Raw genomic sequence first — 22703 nt, forward strand, 5'->3', positions numbered from 1 at the left:
CTTTTCAAAAGTATTATTCTCAGGAACACATAGCTCCAAAGACCACCGTCACGTATGTTGGTTGTCAATCGTTTAAATTTCAAATCAACTCTTCAGGCAAAGATATGTGATAAAACCATTTCTTTGGATTATTTATTTAGTACACGTTATAGGAAATCTATTAACAAATCTATAGGCATTGACAATACCTCTATGTTAAATGTAGTGTAACTATAATGTCTCAGCTAGTACGTTTTCAGAAAACTAACCAGAAAAGCGCCTAGATGCAGAAATTATATTTTATAAATAAAACAATAAATAATTAATTTTATTATTTTTATTTTTATTTTTTTTATTATTATTTTTAAATCAATGCATTTCAATCACAAGGTATTTAAATCAAGGTATAAATCAAGCATTTCAATGACTTCAACAGTGTACTGTTTACAACATTACTTATGACTTTTGATATTCTAAGTGGGTTCAAAAAATAACCAAGTCTACGTCCCAAAGTCACTTGTCGAGTGCGACAAACAATTACCGGTAGCCACACGCAAGAGGGACTACACAAGCATATCACTAGGTTATAACAGCAATTAGATTGTTAGGAAATAAATATAAAAAAATATTTTTATAATATCCTGTGTCTAAAAAGCTATATAACAGAAAAATTTTCTGTAGCAAATTTTATTATAAATATTTTTAATATATGGATAATTATACTAGATAATAAATAAAAACCAAGAAGCTATTTTTCGATGCAAAAGCACGGAAGTAAGCAAGGATGATGCGGAAGTCTGAACGAATATGGCAAAAGGCCAAGAACGAACAGGAAGCTTCCCGAAATAATGCAAAAGTAGTCCCAGGAAGCTCTCCCTAATGAAGAGATATGGTCTTTTAGACGCTAAGAGTCTGGCATACTGGTATCATGAAGATGCTACTGATGGCCGATGATGGGTTTCAAACGCCTCAGCGCAAAAAAAGGAGAAATAAAATATATAGATAATTAAATAAATTGGAAACTTATTTTAAAATTAAAGCTTAATGAAACTGATTTCCATCTAATAAATTTAATTAGTAATTAAAACTCATTGTCTTGAATTAAATGATTTTTAATAAAGCCAAGCAAATTTTTTGTCGGTGGAATATATTTTAAATACATTTTATATATACATATTAATATTCTACTAGTACATGTATTTTTTGCATATATATTCGTTGCTTCACAGTTTTATGTTACAACCTACAAAAAATTAATTAAATATTTGGTTTGCCTAATATTATTATTGCTTTTGTAAAATTACTAAATGTAAATGTGCTGTTCATAAGTCTTCTTCTGTTGGTGTAAAATTGTTAATTGATTTTTAGTCATATCCATTAATTTCTTAATACAAAAATAAGATTAAAACAAAAACATGATAAATAAATAAATCATATTTATTTAAACCTCGCAGCTAATAGAGGGTAAAAGTGCTGATGGCACTGACTCAACTAGCCTCAACATAATAATAAATAAATAAATTTTATTTTAAAATTTTAAATTTAAAATTAATTAAATTTAAATAATTTAATTAAAAACATTTTTAGTTATTTTTCAAAAAATACAAGACTTAACTTGTAGGAATCACAAAATATTTAGGCAAGCATGAAAAATGTCTTTCAAAACATAATAGTTTTAAAAATATTTATAAAACATAAATTATAAATAAAATGTTATTATATAGAATTTAATCAAAATTAATTTCTACATGTATTGACAATTACGATTAATTAATATAATCATAGTACATAAAAATACTATTAAAATAAAAATAATGTTATATAGTTAAAATATATTGAGATATATACATCACACTTTTAGATTTATAATTGTTATTACATTTTCTATAAACAAATAAAAATGCAATAGCAAAATAAATAACTTCTATTATTTACTGGCAGATTTAAATACAAATATAAAAAAATAGAAATATTATAGGCGAATAATGCACTACATTATAAATTAATTACTGAGAATATGAGATATTTTTACATCAAATTCAATAAAATAAATTGGCATTATCCAAAAAAAAAAACAATTATTGATATAAAATTCTAAAATTTAAGTAAAATTTAAAAAAGCAGAAATAAAAAAGCTATTTATATTCAGTTTTACAAAATATTTACTTAGAAAGTATTGTAATAGAAATAGATATAATAGATATAAGTTGATTAAAAACTAAACACATTTTTAAATATTATTACAATTATTAAAAAGAAACATTTAATAAAACATTGAGTTATTGAAGAAGAAGCATTATAATTAATTAATCATTTTGATTTTTCATACATGATTTAGAAATATTTTAATATAAATCAAATTTATATTTAAAATAAAATCAAACTTATATTTAAAATAAAATTAATAATAAAATGAGGTATTCAATTTACTTATTTATTAAAATTCTTCATGTGTTCTTAAAATTAAAAATATTTTCAAACAAACATTAAATATATATAATATATCATTTGTTTAATATTTATAGCGACTTTATATTATTGCTTTTTGCAACAAAGTTATATATAAAAGTGTTTATTAATACAAAAAGCTGCTTTCTATAATAAAACAAACATAATTTTGAAATAATTATAAAAATATTAAAATAAAAAAAAAAATTTAATAATATAAAACATAAATGAATATTAAAATATACGAGTTCTGTAACATGTAAAGAAAATAATAAATACTTTATAATAATGATCACAAGATAATACAATTATTAAATATATAATATCGTAAAACTAATTCCCTACAATACATACGCATATAAATTTGCTTTAGCAAACGTTGCAAAAATTTAGTATACAATTCTTTTTGGTAATTAATTGTGTACTTATTTATGACAATTGTTATATTGGTGTAAGATCAACAGTGGTCTAATATATATACTTCAGAATTTACTACTGCAAAGTGCTAATATTAATACATATATTGCCATTTATACTTTTAAATATAATAAATATAATTTTAAATAATGCTATTCGTATTTTTCTCATATTTGTTATGGGGTCTTAAAGTGCTATTAATTTGGTTTTGCATTTATGTTGTTCCCAAAGTTCTATGAGCTGATCACGTCCACTGACATTTCTTTCTGGAGGTGTTACATCAGGTGATTTAACTGTAGGGGATAATACGCCACTCTAAATTAAAAACAAACGTTTAATTAATATTTATTTACACCGGTTATTTAAATAACTTACCTTCGAAATTTTGCGAGGATCTAAATTTAAGCTTATGTTTTGCATGCCCTTTGCTAGCTTGGATAACGGACTAGTTAGTTGTTTTAGTTTATTATTATCTGTTTGTAAAGTAGTTGCAGGTGTTATAGTTAAATCCTTCGGAGTTGAAGATCTAAATTTAAAATATAAAAAAATTTTTTAAGTAATAAAAGACGCAATTGAGAGATACACAATTGCTAGAATATAAAGCAAACACCATACAGTAATCAGTTATATTGAAAATTTTAATTTTATTAAATTAAACAATAAAAAATTCAAAAATAAAATACAAAATAATACAGATTTAAAATAATATAAGTAAATAGAATTGCACAAAATTAAATAATTATAAATTTTTTTGTGTGTGAATAAAAAGGAATAAGGAATATCGTTTTAAGAAATATAAATAGTTTTTTGATAATAATTTTTATATACTGATTTCTCATTAGACGAATATGAACAGCTTATTGCAGAAATGCATTCATAGTTTTAAGCTAGCTGTAAAAATAGATAGAACACTTACATTAATGCTTACAATACTATTAAAATTCTACAGTCTTCTACTTTTTAAAGCATTCCCAAAATGAGAAATAGTATTTTTCCTTTTTCCAAAATTAGAAACAAGAGACATAGGTATTCTTCTAGAATATTAACGCATATAATTTTAATAAATAAGGAATATAGGGATAAAAAAAAAGTAGAAAAATGCAATAACATAAGTTATAAATAGCAAATAATTATGATGATTAGAAATAAATTAAATTGATAGAATTAATTTTGAAATAAATTATGTAAATACACAAATAAAATATTATATAAATGTTTTGGAAACACATTTATTTGGCCAGTTAGACCAACTAATTAATTATTTTTATAATTACAACAAAATTAATTATTCACTAAACATTTCGATAAGAGTTTTATCGAAACTCACAATTAAATTAAAAATAAATAATTTTTGTTTTAATTTATATATATGCAAACAATACATTTTAATCAATTCTTGAAAACATTTACATTTAGTACAAAATAAAATAAAATTATTTGTATTAAATATATATTTAGTATACAGAAAGCAATTGCATTAAACATTACTACATTAAAAAATTTTTTATATTGACGACAATTAAATAAATAAAGGTAATAATAAAATCATAAACAAAATATACATTTTGGGTCAATAAAATTGATAATATAATATCATAAATTATTTTTTCTTGAATTTATAGAAAAATAAATCCACAATAATTAAAAAACAACAGTTTAAGTCAATATTATCACAAATAAAATACCGACCTTGATTGCTCAACTGAATCAGTATTTTTTTCCAATTTTTCTTCTTGTACACAAATTTGTGGATTTGGTGTAATGGGACGAACTGGCTGAGCATTTTCCAACAATCCAGTTGGCATAGTAACATGATCCGTTACAGACGATATAGAAATTGAGAAAACATCTTCAATATTTTTCACCATATTATCTTTATCTGCTAAACATTGTACTTCATCCGAACCAGGTGATTGTTGGTCGTCTTTTGGTTTTTTCTTACCCATCACAATTCCAACAGATGGCAAAAATACATTTTCACTAAAAGTGGTCTTATCAACTGCAGATACAGCAAGCTCAACATCAGAGTCCAGTTCAGGTTCATATATACTATTGTCATTATCATCTGTTTCGGAACTGCTGTTAGAATGGCGTGATTCACGACCCAAATGAAAAGTAGCCTTTTCGGCTTCAATGCATTTATCTATTGAATTTTGTGACTGACGCATAACTTGTGGATTTATTTTAGCTGCTGCATTACTAATATTATTTTCTGAATTGGCACTTGATTTATTTATTCTATTTTTATTTGGATTTAGTGACTGTCCTAGTTTAGAAAATTGTCCTGCTACATTGGAGAAAGCTTTGGAGCTTATTTGTAAAAGTTGTGACTCAGATAAATTGCGTGGCATACCCTGAAATATTTTTAATTGGTAAATTATTTATATTTTCATTAATATTATTCTTATAAATACCTTTGGCACATCTAGAAGTGGGTTTTTGCTCTTGCGTTTTTGTAGCATACCTCCAGTAATGTAACTAACATCATTTTTACCAATATTTTCCAAAGCGATACGAAACATATCCACAATTGACATAAGAGATTCTACAATTTGAAATAAAATCTTTTTATTAATAATCGTTTAATATTAAATAAGAAAAGGAATGATTAAAAACTAAAAAAAAAATTCGAAGATATGTTACTTATAATCCAAAAAAATAGTGTTTGAAACATGGATTTATTTTTATATTTTTTGTTTTTTTTTTTTTAAATATTACTTAGTAACCACAACATTTGTTAACTTGGCGTCTAGTCCTTAAAGGCACAAGCCAGTAGAGAATTAATAACTAAAAGACTTTGTATGTAGAAATATTAATACATTTAAATGTTTACTATTAAGTTTAAGCTGTAAATTTGTTTTGCAGTGTTTTATTTATTACTGCCATTCTCGGAATATATTATTTTAAGAAGTTGAAAGATTTCATTGTTTATGTGTTGAATTAATCTATTTAATTTAATTAATCTATCTATTTAATTAAAAATATGATAAGTAGAAGTAATCACAATCACTCACTTTTGATTAAACAACACGAAAAAGAATTTATGAACTCTTCATTATTTTTTAATTTAACACTATAAATAAATAATTAAACCCTTATAGACCTTAATATCATTTCTAAAAATTATAAATAGAAATAGAAATCTAGTGGCATACCCGCAACTTCTTCTTGTGTTTTGATAATATAAGCAGTATTATTAAAAAAACGTATATTAGCCGAACGGAACATATGAAAATATCCACTAGCACCATCGATAGTATAATTTATTCGTAAACACAATAATGCAGGAGCAGATCCTTGAAATATTTTTGTTTGTTGATACATGCCAAGTTCCAACATTGTTACATTTTCCAACTGTACTTTCTCAAAGCGAACTATTTTATCTAAAGGTGAATCATATTCTGCTACAATATAGCAGTCATCGGTTAACAATAAAATACTATCGACTTCTGTTTCATTGATATCGCCGGTACTGTAAAAAGCAAGTATATTGTAATTATTATAGAATAAATAACACCAAAAGTTTTTAAAAACCTTGGATCTGCATCAATTAATCCCCAAGCTCCAACAGGATATTGCGCCGAACCTAATAACAATCTACGGCAGTCTTCCACAAGCAACTTTGCGTGTTCGGCGCCTTCCAAAGCATCATTGTCATCAGGGGCCGCTTGGCCCCCTAAAGCGTTTAAAGATTCTGAAGTGACTTGACCACCTAACATAAGATCAATAGTAGCCTGTCGGTATGTGTCCTTAAAGCGTGCTAAGTAATAACTATAAAAATAATGATAACAAAAATTGTTTAGTAATAAAAAGTTATTAAAAACATAAAAAACAACATAATGAAGACATGCTATAATAAAATTGATATGTGCAAGCAAATGAAAACGCAACTTAATATTTAAATTAATTAAACAATAAATAATTTAAAAAACATAAAATATTACAATTAAAAAAAAATATAAACATGTTATGAAATAAATTGTATTTTATTAATTTCATTGTTATTTAACATAAAATTTGTTGTATATAAAAAGTTAACAAAAAGAATTTTGCATTATTTAAAAATTTGCTTTTGTAATTTACATCAACAGGTTTCTCTGCACACCTTGAGAAAAATATGTTTTCCAATAAGAGTATTTCTGGTCCGAGAACCCCAATGTAATAATGACCTCTTGAAGGGGTTGGTAATGTTTGAAAAAAAATATTTTTTACAGTTTTCATGATTTCATCTTCTTTTAATTCCGTAGAGTCATTAAGCTTGCCATGCATAAGATCGATAGTACATTGTCGAAATGAATCAGCAAAGTTTTGTATGAAGAAACTAGGAATAAGTTCTTGTTTATTTATCTCATAGGTTTCCTTAGCGGACAAAACACCCCAATCGAATTTGGGATAACAGTTTTATTGGATCAAAGTAAATTGAAATCACATTCACAATATTCAGCGTTAAATAATATAAAAAATTATATATATAAATATATATAGTATATATGCTAAGGCTTACGAACAATGCATTTTAAAAAGTTTTTAATTGTTTTTATATTTCATGATATAACTTTATTATCATATTATCTCAAATTCAGTGTGGGGAATATGACCGAATATAACACATATATGAAAGTATTTTTAATTACAAAGTTTTTATTATAATTTAAGGCATTGGACTATGAAAAAACTAACTAATAATTATGTATTTATGCAAATTGAAAAATTGGACAAATGCAATATAGCAATACTAAATTTGTGATTAAATAATAAAAAATATTAATAAAAATAAATAAAAATGATAATAGTGCACTAAGATGTTAAACGAATTATGAATTCTCTTATGAAAAAATAGACAAAACGTGCACTTTTTCTAACTAACCGATTTGCTGAATTCATGCCATCTTTCATCATCCCACTAATTTTCCGTTCACCAGTACGTGTATAATCACCCTGGGAATAATAAATGTTAAAATTAATAAATTTGTTAATTTATGCATTTTATATATATATATATACCTTTAAAGCATTTGTGCCCGCATACTGTCTACTGATTATATCACCATTATTTGCCCATAGAATCATAAAAGGCGTTTTTAATTGTTCTGGAATAGGCGTATATGGCGGCGCTAAACCTAACTTCACTAATTGTGACTCTAATACTGCTTTACCTAAGGCTGTTTGGACTACATTCGTACGATCCAAACAATCCATACAATTAACACGAAAAACAGACTTTTGATTACATATCACACCACGTTGATCACGCCAATGAAAACCCATAGCACCAGCTTCCGGTGCTAGTGCTTCAATCAAAGCTGAAACGTTTTCAAAACGCATACCCCGACTTAAAGTGAAAATTAATAAATTAGTAAGAAAATGTTTATATAAATTTATATTTACCAGTATTCGTGAAAATCGAATGTTACATATATTAATTTATCGCAATTAAAATCTATCACATGTTTTGCATAAGCATCACCAATCAATTTCTCTTTACCAGTTTGCTCTACTAAATTGACTATGCAAATACCTCCATAAATTGACAGTTCTTTCTGAAAATGTTTTTCTAACGCTTCTTGAGTATCTTTTTCACCTAAATAAATTGAAATATAAAATTAATAATAAAAAACTAATAAAATAAGTGAATAAATAGTGAAAAATTAAATTAAATAGTTTTTCACATTTAAATGTGATTTATTCTAGACAAATTCTAGAAATTTTAACCTTTTATACCTTTGTCTAAACGCGGTGGGGGTCTATATTTATAACCGGGTTGACTCCAGTATACAGGAACCGAGCCACGTATTTGTGTGAATGATAATTGATGATGTCGGAATGAAAGTATTTGTTCAGTTTCAACATAATTTGCACAGTTTCCTATTTCGTCAACACCTCGTCTTTTATATCTAAAAGGGAAAATCAAATAAAAATTATTAAAATAAAATAAAAAGGAAGAGCAATTCACATTTTTACAACGAATTTTGGAAAATTTAATATTGTTAGCATTTTTTTCACAATTCTAACCGATATAACATAGTTCTCAAGCTATCGGTCTTTAAAGCTGCAAAGTTCGTCGATACATGCCGTCCTTAAAAACCGATTAATTACCTTACACAGACCAAGTGCAACTAAGCCCTTACGTTGCAACATATACCACAATGAACACATAGCTTTATTCCATGTTTTCGTTATATTATCCTATTTTATGTATACATCTTGTTATCGTTTTATATGCTAGCTATCTAATATAACATAGTGCTGTTATAATTGAAATCATGTGAAATAGTAAAATTAACATATGACTACAGTTCGGCCTCAGTTAAATTGATTCAAATAGTGTAAAAACAAATAACTTTATAGTTTTTTTAGATAAATTTTGTATGAAATAAGTTATATGAAAATTTCCTCTATGTTTACCACACAGATAGGCATTCCAATGGCGACGCAATCAGAAACTTCGCTTCATGTTATATATACGTTTATCTCTTTCTTCATATTATGAACACAGCGGCACTTACTACACTTACGAAAATGACATTAATAAACTCGAATATAAACGAGTTATATAGCAAATTTCCAAGCAAAAGCAAGTTTTTCTAAAAGGTATGATGCAACAAGACTCTTAACAGACCCCATATTAAGCAAAGAAGGTTACATATTTCGTGTACCAAAAACTGTTGTTAGTTAAATGGAGTTAGTATACAAGTCACATATTAATTATTTATTTGGAATATCATATATATATATATATATATATATATCAATTTCAAATACATGACCTACCAGTAACTCAACTCTGTACGACATCGCCACATGTTTTCATGCCATAAAGGACACACTAATTTAAGCTCTATTGAGTTACAGGTAATACTCTTTAAAGTGGCAAAATACCTTCGCCTTGACTTATACTTATTATTGCCCACCAAAACCCCTACACCTTATTCTAATTCATCTTGTAATTTGTTCATGATTTCTGCTTTGTGCCCTTCAAATTACAACAACAATAATTAAAACAATTTAATATGTATTACTTTATACATATTATTTATTTTAAATATGCCTACATGTAGTGACTTTTGCAGTTGACTGCTCTAGCAAAGTTTCTAATTTTTCGCTTTTACGCCGTAAAATGTACATTGATGCAGACCACTGCTGGTCAATGCCAAATGTGGTCTATTCAAAACGATTATAGCCAGCATTTGAAACGACTCTCATTGGTTGTGCTACTCAAATTAAGTCATACTTTCAGCACAGAAAACCTTATAAATATAACTAATGCAACTCTGGCGCACATAACAATTTTCTCTTTTACGTAATTAATACGTTTGTTACCTTGTACCGGCACGATGTCGTGATCTGCGTGATACCAATGCTAATGTGAAACATTCATTGCCAATGACACAAGGTTCAACTTGCACAAATCCTTGTATAATTGGTAGCACCCATGTTTTATCCTAAAAAACAAAAATTTATATTAAATTTAGATTTTAAAAGTCACAAAATAGAAAAATCTATATTCAGATTAGATTAAATTACATTGAGTTCAAGTATATCCTTAATCATGTGCATGTTCCAGAAGAAACGTTCATCGTACTGCTGTTCTTCACTGTGGCGTTGCAAATTATTGGTAATATCACTATCAAAGCAAAAATAAAAACTGTCCGTTTCATCGAATATTTTGTGCAATTCTTCTGTAATGCGCTTCTCAATTCGCGATGGATCACGTATTCCCACAGACGATTTCACTTGTATGGATGCAATCGCAGCTGCTTGTTGTGTAGTATTTTTGATTGTATTACCAGCACTTTTCACAGCGCCCCATGTTTTATTCATAAGTTGATTTCCTTCGAAGAGTTTTGACCTTGTGGATGTGGCATTTTGACTGGTATTCGTAGAAGTCCCAGAAGTATTGGAAGTGTGTGTTGGTGTTGAATTGTTGCTTCTGGAAAGGTTTTAATTATTAATGCAATTTTGCAGTTGAGTAAGCAGAACAAAGGTGCTGCTTTACTTACTTTGAGTGTCGTGTGCATGATGTTAAGATGGCATCAGGTTCATCCGCACTTAAAATACATACGGATTTTATTTTGTAAACTAAATGTGGTGGAAATAAGACACCAACAGGTGAAGCCTCTTTTACTATCACAAGATGCGGTTCATAAACATTTGGTAAACTAATTACGCCAATAATTCCATGCGTTATGCCAATACACTCAATGTCGTCAACTGATGAGAGGTCCCATCCTGTAAGGCAAACAGTGGAAATACCATATAATTAGCAAACATTCAGGTAATATAATTATTGTTTTAGATTCAAAGGAAATGGTTACTAATATAATTGTTTGTTATTATTAATGTCCTTGCCGTTTCACTTAAATGAATGATTTCGATAATTATTTTAATATAAGCCATAAGTGCAAAACACTAGGGATAGGTCACGACTCATTTTCCGTATACATATTAATCTTTGTAAATTCAAATAAAACACGCACTCATTATTGATTATTTAATTTGCTAATGCACGAAATATTTTAGATATATTTTTGGCGCATTATATACGACGTGAGTTCCAAAGTAAACAGAACTTTTTAAAAATAGATATTTTGTAGTGTGAACATCTGTAGTACAATATTTCAAAGGCAATAACTCTAGTTCTATTTGTCCAAATGTTATGAAATTTTGACAATGCATACAACAGTAAAGGATCATAACTATTATTGTCAATAGTTGGATTCACTACAAATACATATTTTCAAAACGTCAAGTTTACTTCTAAGCTCACTTCATATATTACAAAATTGACACTTATCTAATGTCTTACGTATAAAATCAAGATATGTAAAAAGGCATTATTTAAAGTCTGATTAGTGATTAAGTAAGGCAAAATGTAACATAATCCGACATCAATTATTTATTACTCTGTTCTTTTTAGGGATGTGTAGAATAATCCATTATTCATCACAAGGCCATGAAATGTAGTTTTTTTCTTAATTTATTTTGAGAGACATAAATTAGAAGACCAGGAATGACTTAAGTACTTAAAAAAATAAATACAAGAGACTGTAACATTTAAAAGCTGATCTAAAACATAAAAATATTTTAGTAGTTCACTATTTAACATTTCTGTACTCTAGGTTTTCGGTCATAGAGACATTTTCGGCAATTACAATAGCAGATGAGCTAGCCGGATATGGTACTTCATGTAATCATTTGTAATACCTTAAAAATCTGGACATATCGTTGACACTATGCAAACTTGTGCTGAATTCTTTTTGTGCGAAACATTTAATAAAACATTTATAATAATAAACATTTAATAAGACTCAACGATATATAAGCATCGCTATGCAAGGTGGCCCCATTCTGTTAAGAAATCCAATACTCTCTTTGAGATGTCTTGTAGATATCTTGTGGTAGATTTGCTTACTGGTCACAGCTAATTTAGAGAAATATATAAAATTGAATCTCCCTTTTAATCAATCCCATTGCAATTGTGGAGAGGACCATGAAAATACCTCACACTCACTTTGTTTATTGCCCAGCGTATGCGTGATTTCATTTCACTATTTAAGGGGCCTCATTTTTGAGGATCTTGTCAATTCCAAAAGCTCATACTTAAAAGTATTTCAAGCTTTGCGGAGGATTGTTTTTAAATCTCTGTGTTTTTATACGGTAACACAATGGGCCAATAGGGCTAAGTGGATCGTTTGGATCACTGGTATAACCTAACCTAACCATGTAAACAGTTAAGGACTGAGCGATTGAATAGAAGTATCAGATCTGAGTATCAGTTTAGTGATAGTTCTAGCAGCTCTTTGAAATTCATATTTAGACACAAATTCAAAAAACTGAATACGAATTCTTTTAAACAAACCTATGTTAGCACTCATTACACAAAAAAAACTAGAAACTAGTTAAAAATGTATAAAAATATTAACAGCTTAACAATGAACAAGTCAGTACAATTTTTAGACTAGTGTATTACTTTAGTAACAATTTAAGCATTATTTTCAAAAATTGTAAATAAATTTACAATGGACAGAACTTCAGAAATTAACTAAGAGTCCCTTGAATTGGAACTGCATTATTAACGGCAAGTATGACTTGGAAAAAAAGGAAATTAAAGCAAAACTAATAGGAATGTGACATGAGACAGTATATACAAAAATATCGCTAAACTAATTGGGTTTAAAGAAATCGATAAACATTTTGATCTACAAAAAAAATTTTAAAAAATATTTTATTGCCTTTTAGCGTAAAATATTTTTTTATAATTATTACGATTATAAAATTTATAGTCAAATTTCGAAAGTTTTTTCAAGGGACTTATTTTATTTTTATCTTTATTTATTTTATAATTCAATATTACTCATTTGCTTCTAATATAAATGTATGTCAGTTGATTTGATTTTTCAATAATTATAATTACTAAGCTTACACACCTTTTGGAGTATAATTTATACTTCTTATATATACCTTATATATAAATAAAATATTTGTAGTATTGAATTTTATCAATAACAATAGTCACTAAATTATAAATGAACATTCTCCATTAAATGTAAAAATATCTTCAGAAGGGATCAATTCCCCTGACAGTTTATTTGCCTCCCACGTTTGGAATTAATTAAAGCACCACTACTACGTAATCTACTCCATATATCTTAATGACTTTTTTTTATAAAAATAGATTTAATAAATATTTTTGTGTAATTACAACTTAAATTATTGTGTCTAAATTTTATAAAAGTGAATTAAACATTAAATTGTTATGTTACTAATGAAATAAGTTATGATTTACATATATAAAGTAGTATAAATTTTATTGATTAATTATTTAAATATAAAATCTTCATGATTAATGCAATCAATTTAAAGATGTTTAGGTGTTATTATTAAAAATAATTTAAAAATTTCCAAAACATATAAACTCAAAATTCTTAGAAATAAAAAAAAAAACTAAAACTTAAATATATGAATTACTAGAGATTTCTTAAGGTTTAATACACAATCAAGGTGTTACAACCGTACTTTAGGATTTAGACTGCAAATCGAGCATTTTCACATATGAAAATTGGAATTACCTCTAGATTTAATCTTTTAATAATATTAGTTTTCTATCACTATATATTACGAACGTGCAGAATTGGCACACTCTAGCATCCCTCACAGAGTTACAAACCACTACGACGAAGTAACTGTTTTCATGAGATCGGCTTAAATAGTTTGTATGTTCTTATTAACTATCTCTGTAGTACATGACATTCGTTGATATTGCTTATGCAGTTCAAATCTTTAGATTTATACATATTTATACATATTTCGGCGGCTTTTATAACAATTCGACAGTGTCTTTAAGAGTCGCATTTTCCTGATCGCAACTCTACAGTTTTGCAGATTCCGCTTCTAACTTATATAGCTACGGACTCTGTAAACTATCTGCTGCAAATTGCCAACCAGTAGAAGTCTGTAGTGAACTACATACTTCCTACAAGCTAGGGACTTGATAACCAGTAAATTTTTCTTTGATAGAACTTATTTTAAACATACTACTGAGAATAGAGCATTTTATGACAATTTGGTCCCAAATCAAATAGATAAAATTAAGCCCATAGCAAATACAAGATTTATAAATAGTCTAGAATTAGATTAGAATAGTCTAGTTAGATCAGGATGCATTCGTAGTCTATTATTTATTAATAATAATAATGACTAAATTTTTTTTTGGTACAGGTTTTCAGCACTCCCTATCTTAAGTAATACCCAAAATAGAATCTTTCATTCTTTCAAACGATTATTTTCTTATATTGACATAAGAAGTCGCTTCCTAAATTTATTAGACTTCAGAAGAAGTATCAAAGTATCAAAAAAAAAAGACTGAAAAATTTATAAAAACGTATGTCAATAAATAAAATCAATACAAACTAATTTGCAATAAATAAAATGTACTGAGATATATACTGGGATATATATTGTTGCCACGGTCATAAATTAAATTTTCCACACATTTATTTCCTTAATTTTCCGCAATGTTTAACTAAAAACTAAGAAAAGTTTTTGTTAACTTTCTCAATTCCCTTTTCACAATTGGTGGGTGCGTGTGTCGCATGGCACAATCTTAAAACCACAGGTCATGAGCACAATCAAGGATAAAAAGCTGTGAAAAACATTTATACGCTTGAGTATTTTTGAACAAGGAAAAAATTAAATAAAAATAGTAAGAAAAATACAGGAAAATCATTTTATATAAAATGTTTTGAGGTGTGAGATGTGAGAAGTGTTTAAATATGGAATTTCATACAAGTTTCCATTTCATGAGCTCACATCGTCATGAAACTATTGAAGTGGAATTGGTGCAATTCAAACTGAAAGCAAAAATTTTATTTTTAAATGAGACAGTAAAACACTGAGAGCGAAGCACTTGATTACTTGCTATTTTAGTGACCTCAAAACGCTTTAATATGGAATTTCTTTGTTAGAAAGTGCGAAGTGGTATATACTATTTTTGTCGATAGTTATAACAAATTCAATTTATATATGGATATCAGCCAATGATTAACTCAAGAAAGTATTATAAATAAAAAAAGGCTATACTAAAAATAGATTAGGAAGGAAACAAGTTACGTTTTGTGGATCTTTAAAAAAAAAAATAAAATTAATTAAGTAAACTAAAAATAGATTATTAAACGACGTCAAAGTCAAAGCATGTCAAAGAACAGTTTGTATGAAATAACGCTCAAAAACTATTTAATAAGATATCCTTAATAACCAAATAAACCTTATTTGTATAAATCACAGTAAATCATATATTCCTTATCATATATATGACTTCTTCTAGAACAATGGTGCTTCCATCGGTGCCCCGCATGTAGTTAAATATGGTCCGTTAATCAAATTTAACAGGTATGGACACATAGTTTGTAGTTTGTAGTTTCACCACTGAGAACTTACTTATTAGAAAATAAACTCAAAAAAATTTCAATAAATTATATACATACTTATTTTATAACCTATGTAATATATCTTTAAACTTTTTCAATTCATTATACATACATTATACCAAAGATTCATAAAGCATATTAAAATAATCATACAATATATTATTCTTAAACTTTGTAGTCCCTATTAAAAACAAAAATATCATAGTGGTCCTTGATCAAAGTAAGGTTGGAAACGAATATTCTAGAAGAATATACCTTTATCTTAAAAATATGCATTTGTTGCGACTGAAATTGTGTATTTCTGATAATTCATAAAATTATAGATATATATTATTTATATAATCTTCTTCTTTAATAAAATGTAAATTAATAAAACTTAAATTTAACCATTAATTTAATAAGATGGGAAGAAACTGATAACTAATGATAAAAAAATGGAATAAATTGAATAGTTTATACTTACTAATATAAGAATTACTATTAGAGAGGCTGCTGAAAATATTTTTATATAAGTTTGGGGAAGGAAACGAGTACCAGTAAAAATTTTTTATAATTTATTATACATGCATAAGTTTGATGTCATAGTTAGTAGTGGCAAGCAGATGATTTATTGAAGCTGATTGAGGTTTTGAAATAGGCTTATTTGTACCCCAGTACCTCTATGATCTGAGCTGCGATTATAATAAAAATAAACTATGATTGATTTTATTGAATCGAATGAAGTATGGGATCTATGCATCTATGCGAAATAGATTAAAGTTAACACAATAGGTTGTTTTTATATAATATTATTATTAACTGTAAAACTTATATAAAAGTTAATAACTTTATCAACAATTTATCATTTACAACACATGTTACAAAAATTAATCAATTTGATTATTAATCAATTAATCAATAAAGCCAACTGTTAAACTATAAACTTTGTTGAATTAGCAATTTATATTGTAAAAACGTATTAGAAAATTTGATTAAATACTATCCATTAGAAAACTTTTAAAACATTTATTCTTGCAATTAACTAAATTGTTGTATTTCGCACTGATAAAATAGTTGATTTTAGATGATAAAAAAATAGTGACAAATTGACTTAATTATTAAACTTGGCTTTTTATTCTCAAATATTAGTACTTTTTTAAGCAAATAATTTAGCGAATAAAACAAATATGAAATTGTTGAGAAATTCACTTCACGTAATTTATGACACATTGACACGATACATTGAAAAAATAAAAATGAAGGTCCTGATATGTGAAGTGTAAGGATATAGCACACATACAAATAATGCAGCACTTTTTCATATCCTTGAGCTCATGTCGTAGTGAAATAATTTCATCATACAGAAGAGTTAAGTATATTCGTGCAAATTTATTGAAAGTTCGAATAAATTTTACATTAAATTTGAATATTTGCCAATTTTTTTAATTTGGAAAACCCATGGAGACAGCCTTCTTTCCTTTAAGTTAGTATAAGGTTGCTCAAATTTTGTTATTCTTTATTCTCCTTTTTTATTATATATTGTATTAAATCAATTTTATATATTTAAAATGTGTTCATGATGATTTAAATTGTATTCATATGAAGTACACTAACACTATAGTGATAACGATTTTCCTCTTTTTTTTTTCTGAATTTATTAATGTATCAAATAGCAGATTATAACAATTATTGATGATACAAACTTAATCTCAGACTTGTGCAAACATAAATTCAAGAAAGATATACCCACCAATTTAATATATATCATCAATTATTGTGTATTCTACAATCCCGTCCCAAAGAAACTCTTTTGCTTAGAAGTTCAAGTGCCACTCAATTTATTCAACAATTCCTAATTGAGAAAAACAGGTCTTCTGGTAGAGTTACAACAGCAACAACATTCATAATAAGAATAAAAAAATTAAAAGCAGAAATCTAGTATGGGAATAAGTCAATCTTTAAAAGCTACAGTCAAATAGTCAATATAATGAACAGCAAAATCCATCCTGTTCTAACTTGGGTCCGGTTACAGCCACAATTAATCAATTATTTATATACACATAAAATCGCCTATTCGTACCATATACTTTAAATGTAACTATTCTATATCACTCCAATATAACCGCAATTTGTAAAGTCTTGTCAGTTTAAACAATTTCAGGACATATTATATACCTAGGTAGGTTGGAACAGTAACAAAAATTCACCTATGTTCTGCGCAGCCGCATATTGCTTTGAACCTCACAGAATAATTTTGAAGTATAGATGCAGTTATAAATACTGATATGAAACCAAATTAATTATATATAGTTCAGTTTCATTTCAGTTAACCTGCAGGCTAAAGAGCTCACACGTTGCTTTGACAAGAAACCTTATTTTATTAGAACAGAGAAGTTAGTGACTTACCTTATAAAACATATTGACTTGAGCTATCATCTCAAGAAAATTAATTATCTAACAGCATAGGATCAAAAGTTTTAAGGGATTAACACATGTAGTTACCATCTATGTGAGTTTCAAGCTTTACTTTGGGCCAGGAGGATGATACTGAATTGGGAATATGTGACTCTCTTAGAGTGTAGGTATCACTCAATAACATATTTTTGGTATTTCTTAAACAAGCGGAATACTTTCTGATAGGTTAGGGTCTTTTGTGACAAGAAAAATGTGTTGAGATAGCACAATTCTACTTTTCTGAAACACTCCACTCTTACATTATCTTGTTATAAACACAAATATATATAGACAATATGTTACTTTGTCTGTTCAGCAGTCAAGCTGGTCAAAAATAAATATAAGTTATGGGGTCTCCATCACTACAAGTGAAAACTTTTCACCAAACTTAATATATTTTCCGTATTATATATGTAATTAGTATTAAAGAAGCTATTCTGACTTAGATACCAAGACCTCTAGGTGGTAAACTTCTTGATCAAATTTCTTCCATGAAGAGATTTGCATTCTGCATGAAGGAATGAAGTTTCTGCATTGCGGTGGAAATCTGCATTCATTCATGAGTTTATTTTAATGGGTTAAATAAGCTTTCCTGATCAACTTATACTTACGATAATAAAAATGAGTAGTTTATATCAAAGATAACATAACTCATACTAATTATTTTATGTTAATATGTTACATCTACTGACAACTACGAAACAATTATTCTAGTGACGTAAAATATAAAAATTTACTGTTAAGATTTGTTGAATGGTCATAATTATCGACATTGACAAGTCCCAAAAGAGAAGTTATCAAAAGTAAACGATTATATTATCTTTTTTTATTGGTCAATAAAAATAGTTATTAAAGTAAATGCAGTCCTCAACGTAAAAATAGTAATTGCAGGTGACGTTTGCGTGTCAAATTGAAACTCATGAAGTAATTTCATTTCTTAATAATTTTCGATTGAGTAAACAATAATTTACCGCCACCAACTTTTTATACCAAATAAAATAAATTATTCAGTCGATAATTTTATTTCGCAGTAGAAATAAAATTTTACTATTTCATACGTATTAAGCAACAATTTATGATATTTGGGAATAGAGAGCAAGTAGCTAATGCTCAGATAATAGCCAGGATTAAAAATGTAAAATTATTTATAGCTATTAACAGTTGGTACGTGATGGTAAATGTTTAATGGATTTCTATTTTTGGTTAAATCATAATAAAAAAAAAACTATTTTTGGAAAGAATTACCAATTATCATTCGACATTAAGGAAGTTCAATAAATGAAATTGATTGAAGTGGAAAGACACACAGTTGAAAATTATTTAAGGAATTAAATAAGGAAATTGAAGAAACACTTCATCAATACAGTGTAGAATGAAAAATAACTAAATGTTTTTTATTTAGTTGAACTACATCATCTTTGAAAAATTGAATTTAAATCTAGGGCTCTTAATTAATGAATATTGACTAAGTAAATAAAATTTATGCAATTGGATTTTGAGAACTACAAACACTAGGCACTTCAAAATTACTGCCTAAGATTCAGTTAGGGGTTTAATAAATTAGAACCTTAACCTTATTATTGATATCATATCCTTCCGTTCATTAGAGGTTAACCAGCACGTAGAAAATATTGTCGAACTACCATGTTAAGTGTAAATTGTGAGCTTTGGGATAGCGGTCCTTCCGCTTGGGTAGAAAGAATAACTAGTTTGAATATACTACGCATCAACCTATCAAATCAAATAAGTAGTACATAACTCTGAGCTTAACTGACGCTTTTATATTAAATAGGATTTGAGAATATATATATGATGTTATTGTCAATCAACAATAATATCAATACTGTTATGTGGATTATACGACTTATGTTCATACACTTTTGACATTATATATAGATGAATTCGTAAGAATTACAAGAAAATACATAAATCCAGAATTTGATATTATTTTGAAATCATTGTCGGAAGCAATGGGAATAATTTGTATCTAACGTAACCACAAATAAATTGTGCACAGTTGTGTTGTAATTGTATATTTTATATAAATAGGTTTAACAGTCCATTAAAACAAATAAAATAATTGAACAATTTATTAAAACTCATTATTTTGTATTACACTTAAGTGTTAGAATAATTACGCAGACGATAAAATGTTTTATTACCAATCCTGGTTCAGAAAGAACGGCCAGGTCTACGTACCGGCGCCATTCTTCTGCAGCCGACGACCAAGTACCGTTCGACACTTTCCAAAAGGATTTCACAAGTAGATCCTAACGGGTTACAACAACGACAACATTACAAATCCTGATATATGTATAATGTACAGAATATGTAGATGAAAGAATCTTTTTAGCACGTAGTTATACCGTTACCTGAACTAGTAGAGCTTTTATTGTATACTCATCAGTATAATAGAAAATAAAAAATTATTTACATTAAACTTGATACTATTCTTTTACAAATAACACTTTAAACTCTTTATGAAGATGGTGAATACGAGACATATATTAGAAATTAGTCTGAAATTCTAGTTTACTCAAACTCACACAAAAGAAAAGGGAAACTTCTAAAGAACATTATTTATTCTTATTTAATATTTATTATATAAATATTGTTTTATAATTATTTACAACTTAAAGGTGTGTAAACCCCGCCAAAACTTGACGAAGAACTGTTGAAGACGAACTAAATGCGATGGGTTATTCGTAGAACACAATATGCAGAAAAGCAAACAATAGAGTGAGATTTAGAGGGATTGTTGAAGCCCTGTGCTCCACTGGGAGAATAGGACCACAGTAAGTAAGTAACGGTGTGTGAAACATGAACTTTAGAGAATGGTAATCAACAGTCGTCTGACATGTAAAGAACAACTCACTTCATAACATACAGTGGGTTGCTGAAGATGGCAAAAGCTTTACTAAGAGCTTAATCCACAGTAGAAGCCTTATTTCATTGTAACATAACAGTTTCCAAACAGCCCAAAATCATGGTACAAGCTCTACTTTCTTGTAGCCTTATTTCCAAGAAGTTCTAAGCTTACGACCTCAGAAGAAGTCTTTATAGCACATTAATTTTAACTAATAACTTATGGAAAAGGTTTTAACGTAGTTGTAAATTTAACAAAAATCGTATGTGAAGCCCCCATAAACCCTAAACTTCAGATATAAACATTACTTTAAAAAAACTTTAAAAAAACAGTCAATTCTATTTACCATATTTAAGAGAGTATTAAGATATTTAAGGAAATTGTTAAGGCCAACTTCCTTAAATATGCCAGCATCATATCAATGAAAGGTTAAACTAGAAAATGACATGAAGGTTATTTGGTTACCTTCTCTAACGAGGTCTGAAAATCTTAGTACAATGAAGTTTGAGGTCAACCTAATTCTCATAGTAATTTCTTATCAAAATGTATTAACCTTGAATTTTATCCAATATACACAGTATAAAAAGATTTTCAAAGAAAATAATTTTATTTGCATATAAATTATATATAAAAAAAACGACACATATTAATATTATATAAGAATATTACGAAACTTTTGGGTGCTAAAGAATGTTGGGATCTAAAGATTTAGCAGAGATAAAATCTTTTAAAAGAATTTTTAATATTTTCCGTATGTTTATTTAATTAAATAAATAAGATTTTTTATCAATTGCAGTGGTTAACTTTCCATGTAAACAATTCGCTTTATTAGAAAAACAAACATAAACAAAAACGCCCACAAATTATAAAAATTTCAAAACAATAAAAATTTAGTTTTAGATGCAAAAACAAAAAAAACAAAACACAGACAGGAACGTTTCGCAATAATTTTATCTGCGCTTAATTAAGTAATTAACCGAAACTCATATGATTCACACGATATAAGGCATAAAAGCTTTATTTAAACAAAATTATTAAATTTCTTTGTTTTATGAATGCATAAACAATTTACCAGCTTTTAGTGTAAATTCCGATGTTGTACGATTCCACCACAGACTTTTTTCACGTTTCACAAAAATGTAATAATTATTTGTTTGAAACACTTCCATTTGCAATTTATTATTTTTTCTTTCCAGCACCTTATTTATTCTTTTTTAGATATATTACAAAATAAATACAATTTATAAAAATAAGTTTCGCTTGAATTCTTATTAGTAAACAACGTTTATGCTTCCGCACAACATGAATGACATTTCTTAAATAAAAATTTTTTCTCTGAGGTTTATTGCACAAAGAGCAAAAAGAAAATGCGATACAAAATTAAGTGTTGCCAACTAGTCTTAATTGTAAATAATTAATGACATTTGGAACATAGGTAATGGCATTACATTTTACTTAAAACATGTAATTAGTAATACACATCTGTATATATTATATTAGCAGTTGTTTTTTATGATAAATGTTTATTTTTAGTAAAATTTGTTTTTTATACTATGATATATATATATCGTTACACTAAAAATTAATTAACTTAAATAAAAGAAATCAAAAATAATATTAGAAGGACAATGGTA

The 22703-nt window shown here is 27.2% G+C and overlaps 1 protein-coding gene across 2 annotated transcripts; it reads right to left on the reverse strand.

Moving 5' to 3' along the window:
• Positions 1–2753: 2753 nt before the first annotated feature.
• On the reverse strand, positions 2754–22429 carry LOC119679136 (phosphatidylinositide phosphatase SAC2-like). 2 transcript variants are annotated; one of them, XM_038091326.1, is made up of 15 exons: positions 22142–22429; positions 10845–11073; positions 10369–10774; positions 10165–10286; positions 8566–8738; positions 8233–8425; positions 7849–8176; positions 7712–7782; positions 6950–7165; positions 6379–6615; positions 6000–6316; positions 5259–5389; positions 4534–5198; positions 3220–3370; positions 2754–3159 (listed from the first exon to the last, which is right to left on the reverse strand). In XM_038091326.1, the coding sequence occupies exons 1-15, from the start codon at positions 22236–22238 to the stop codon at positions 3031–3033; spliced, it is 3465 nt and encodes a 1154-aa protein (XP_037947254.1). In that variant the 5' UTR covers positions 22239–22429; the 3' UTR covers positions 2754–3030. The 2 variants fall into 2 exon arrangements, with proteins under 2 accessions (XP_037947254.1, XP_037947255.1); XM_038091327.1 differs by lacking the exon at positions 6950–7165 and having other exon boundaries at positions 3031–3159; positions 22142–22238.
• Positions 22430–22703: the final 274 nt, after the last annotated feature.

This window comes from Teleopsis dalmanni, chromosome 2 (genome assembly GCF_002237135.1).
Source record: "Teleopsis dalmanni isolate 2A chromosome 2, ASM223713v2, whole genome shotgun sequence".
Classification (NCBI taxonomy): domain Eukaryota; kingdom Metazoa; phylum Arthropoda; class Insecta; order Diptera; family Diopsidae; genus Teleopsis; species Teleopsis dalmanni.

What these genes read in the sequence shown, in the direction of transcription:
- LOC119679136 (XM_038091326.1), bottom strand. Translation starts at nt 22,238, where the DNA reads ATGGAAGTGTTTCAAACAAATAATTATTACATTTTTGTGAAACGTGAA. An exon ending in GAAAACATATTTTTCTCAAG is followed by an intron (nt 6,616 to 6,949) that starts GTGTGCAGAGAA and finishes TTATTTTTATAG; the next exon opens with TTATTACTTAGCACGCTTTA. An exon ending in CACTTCTAGATGTGCCAAAG is followed by an intron (nt 5,199 to 5,258) that starts GTATTTATAAGA and finishes AAAATATTTCAG; the next exon opens with GGTATGCCACGCAATTTATC.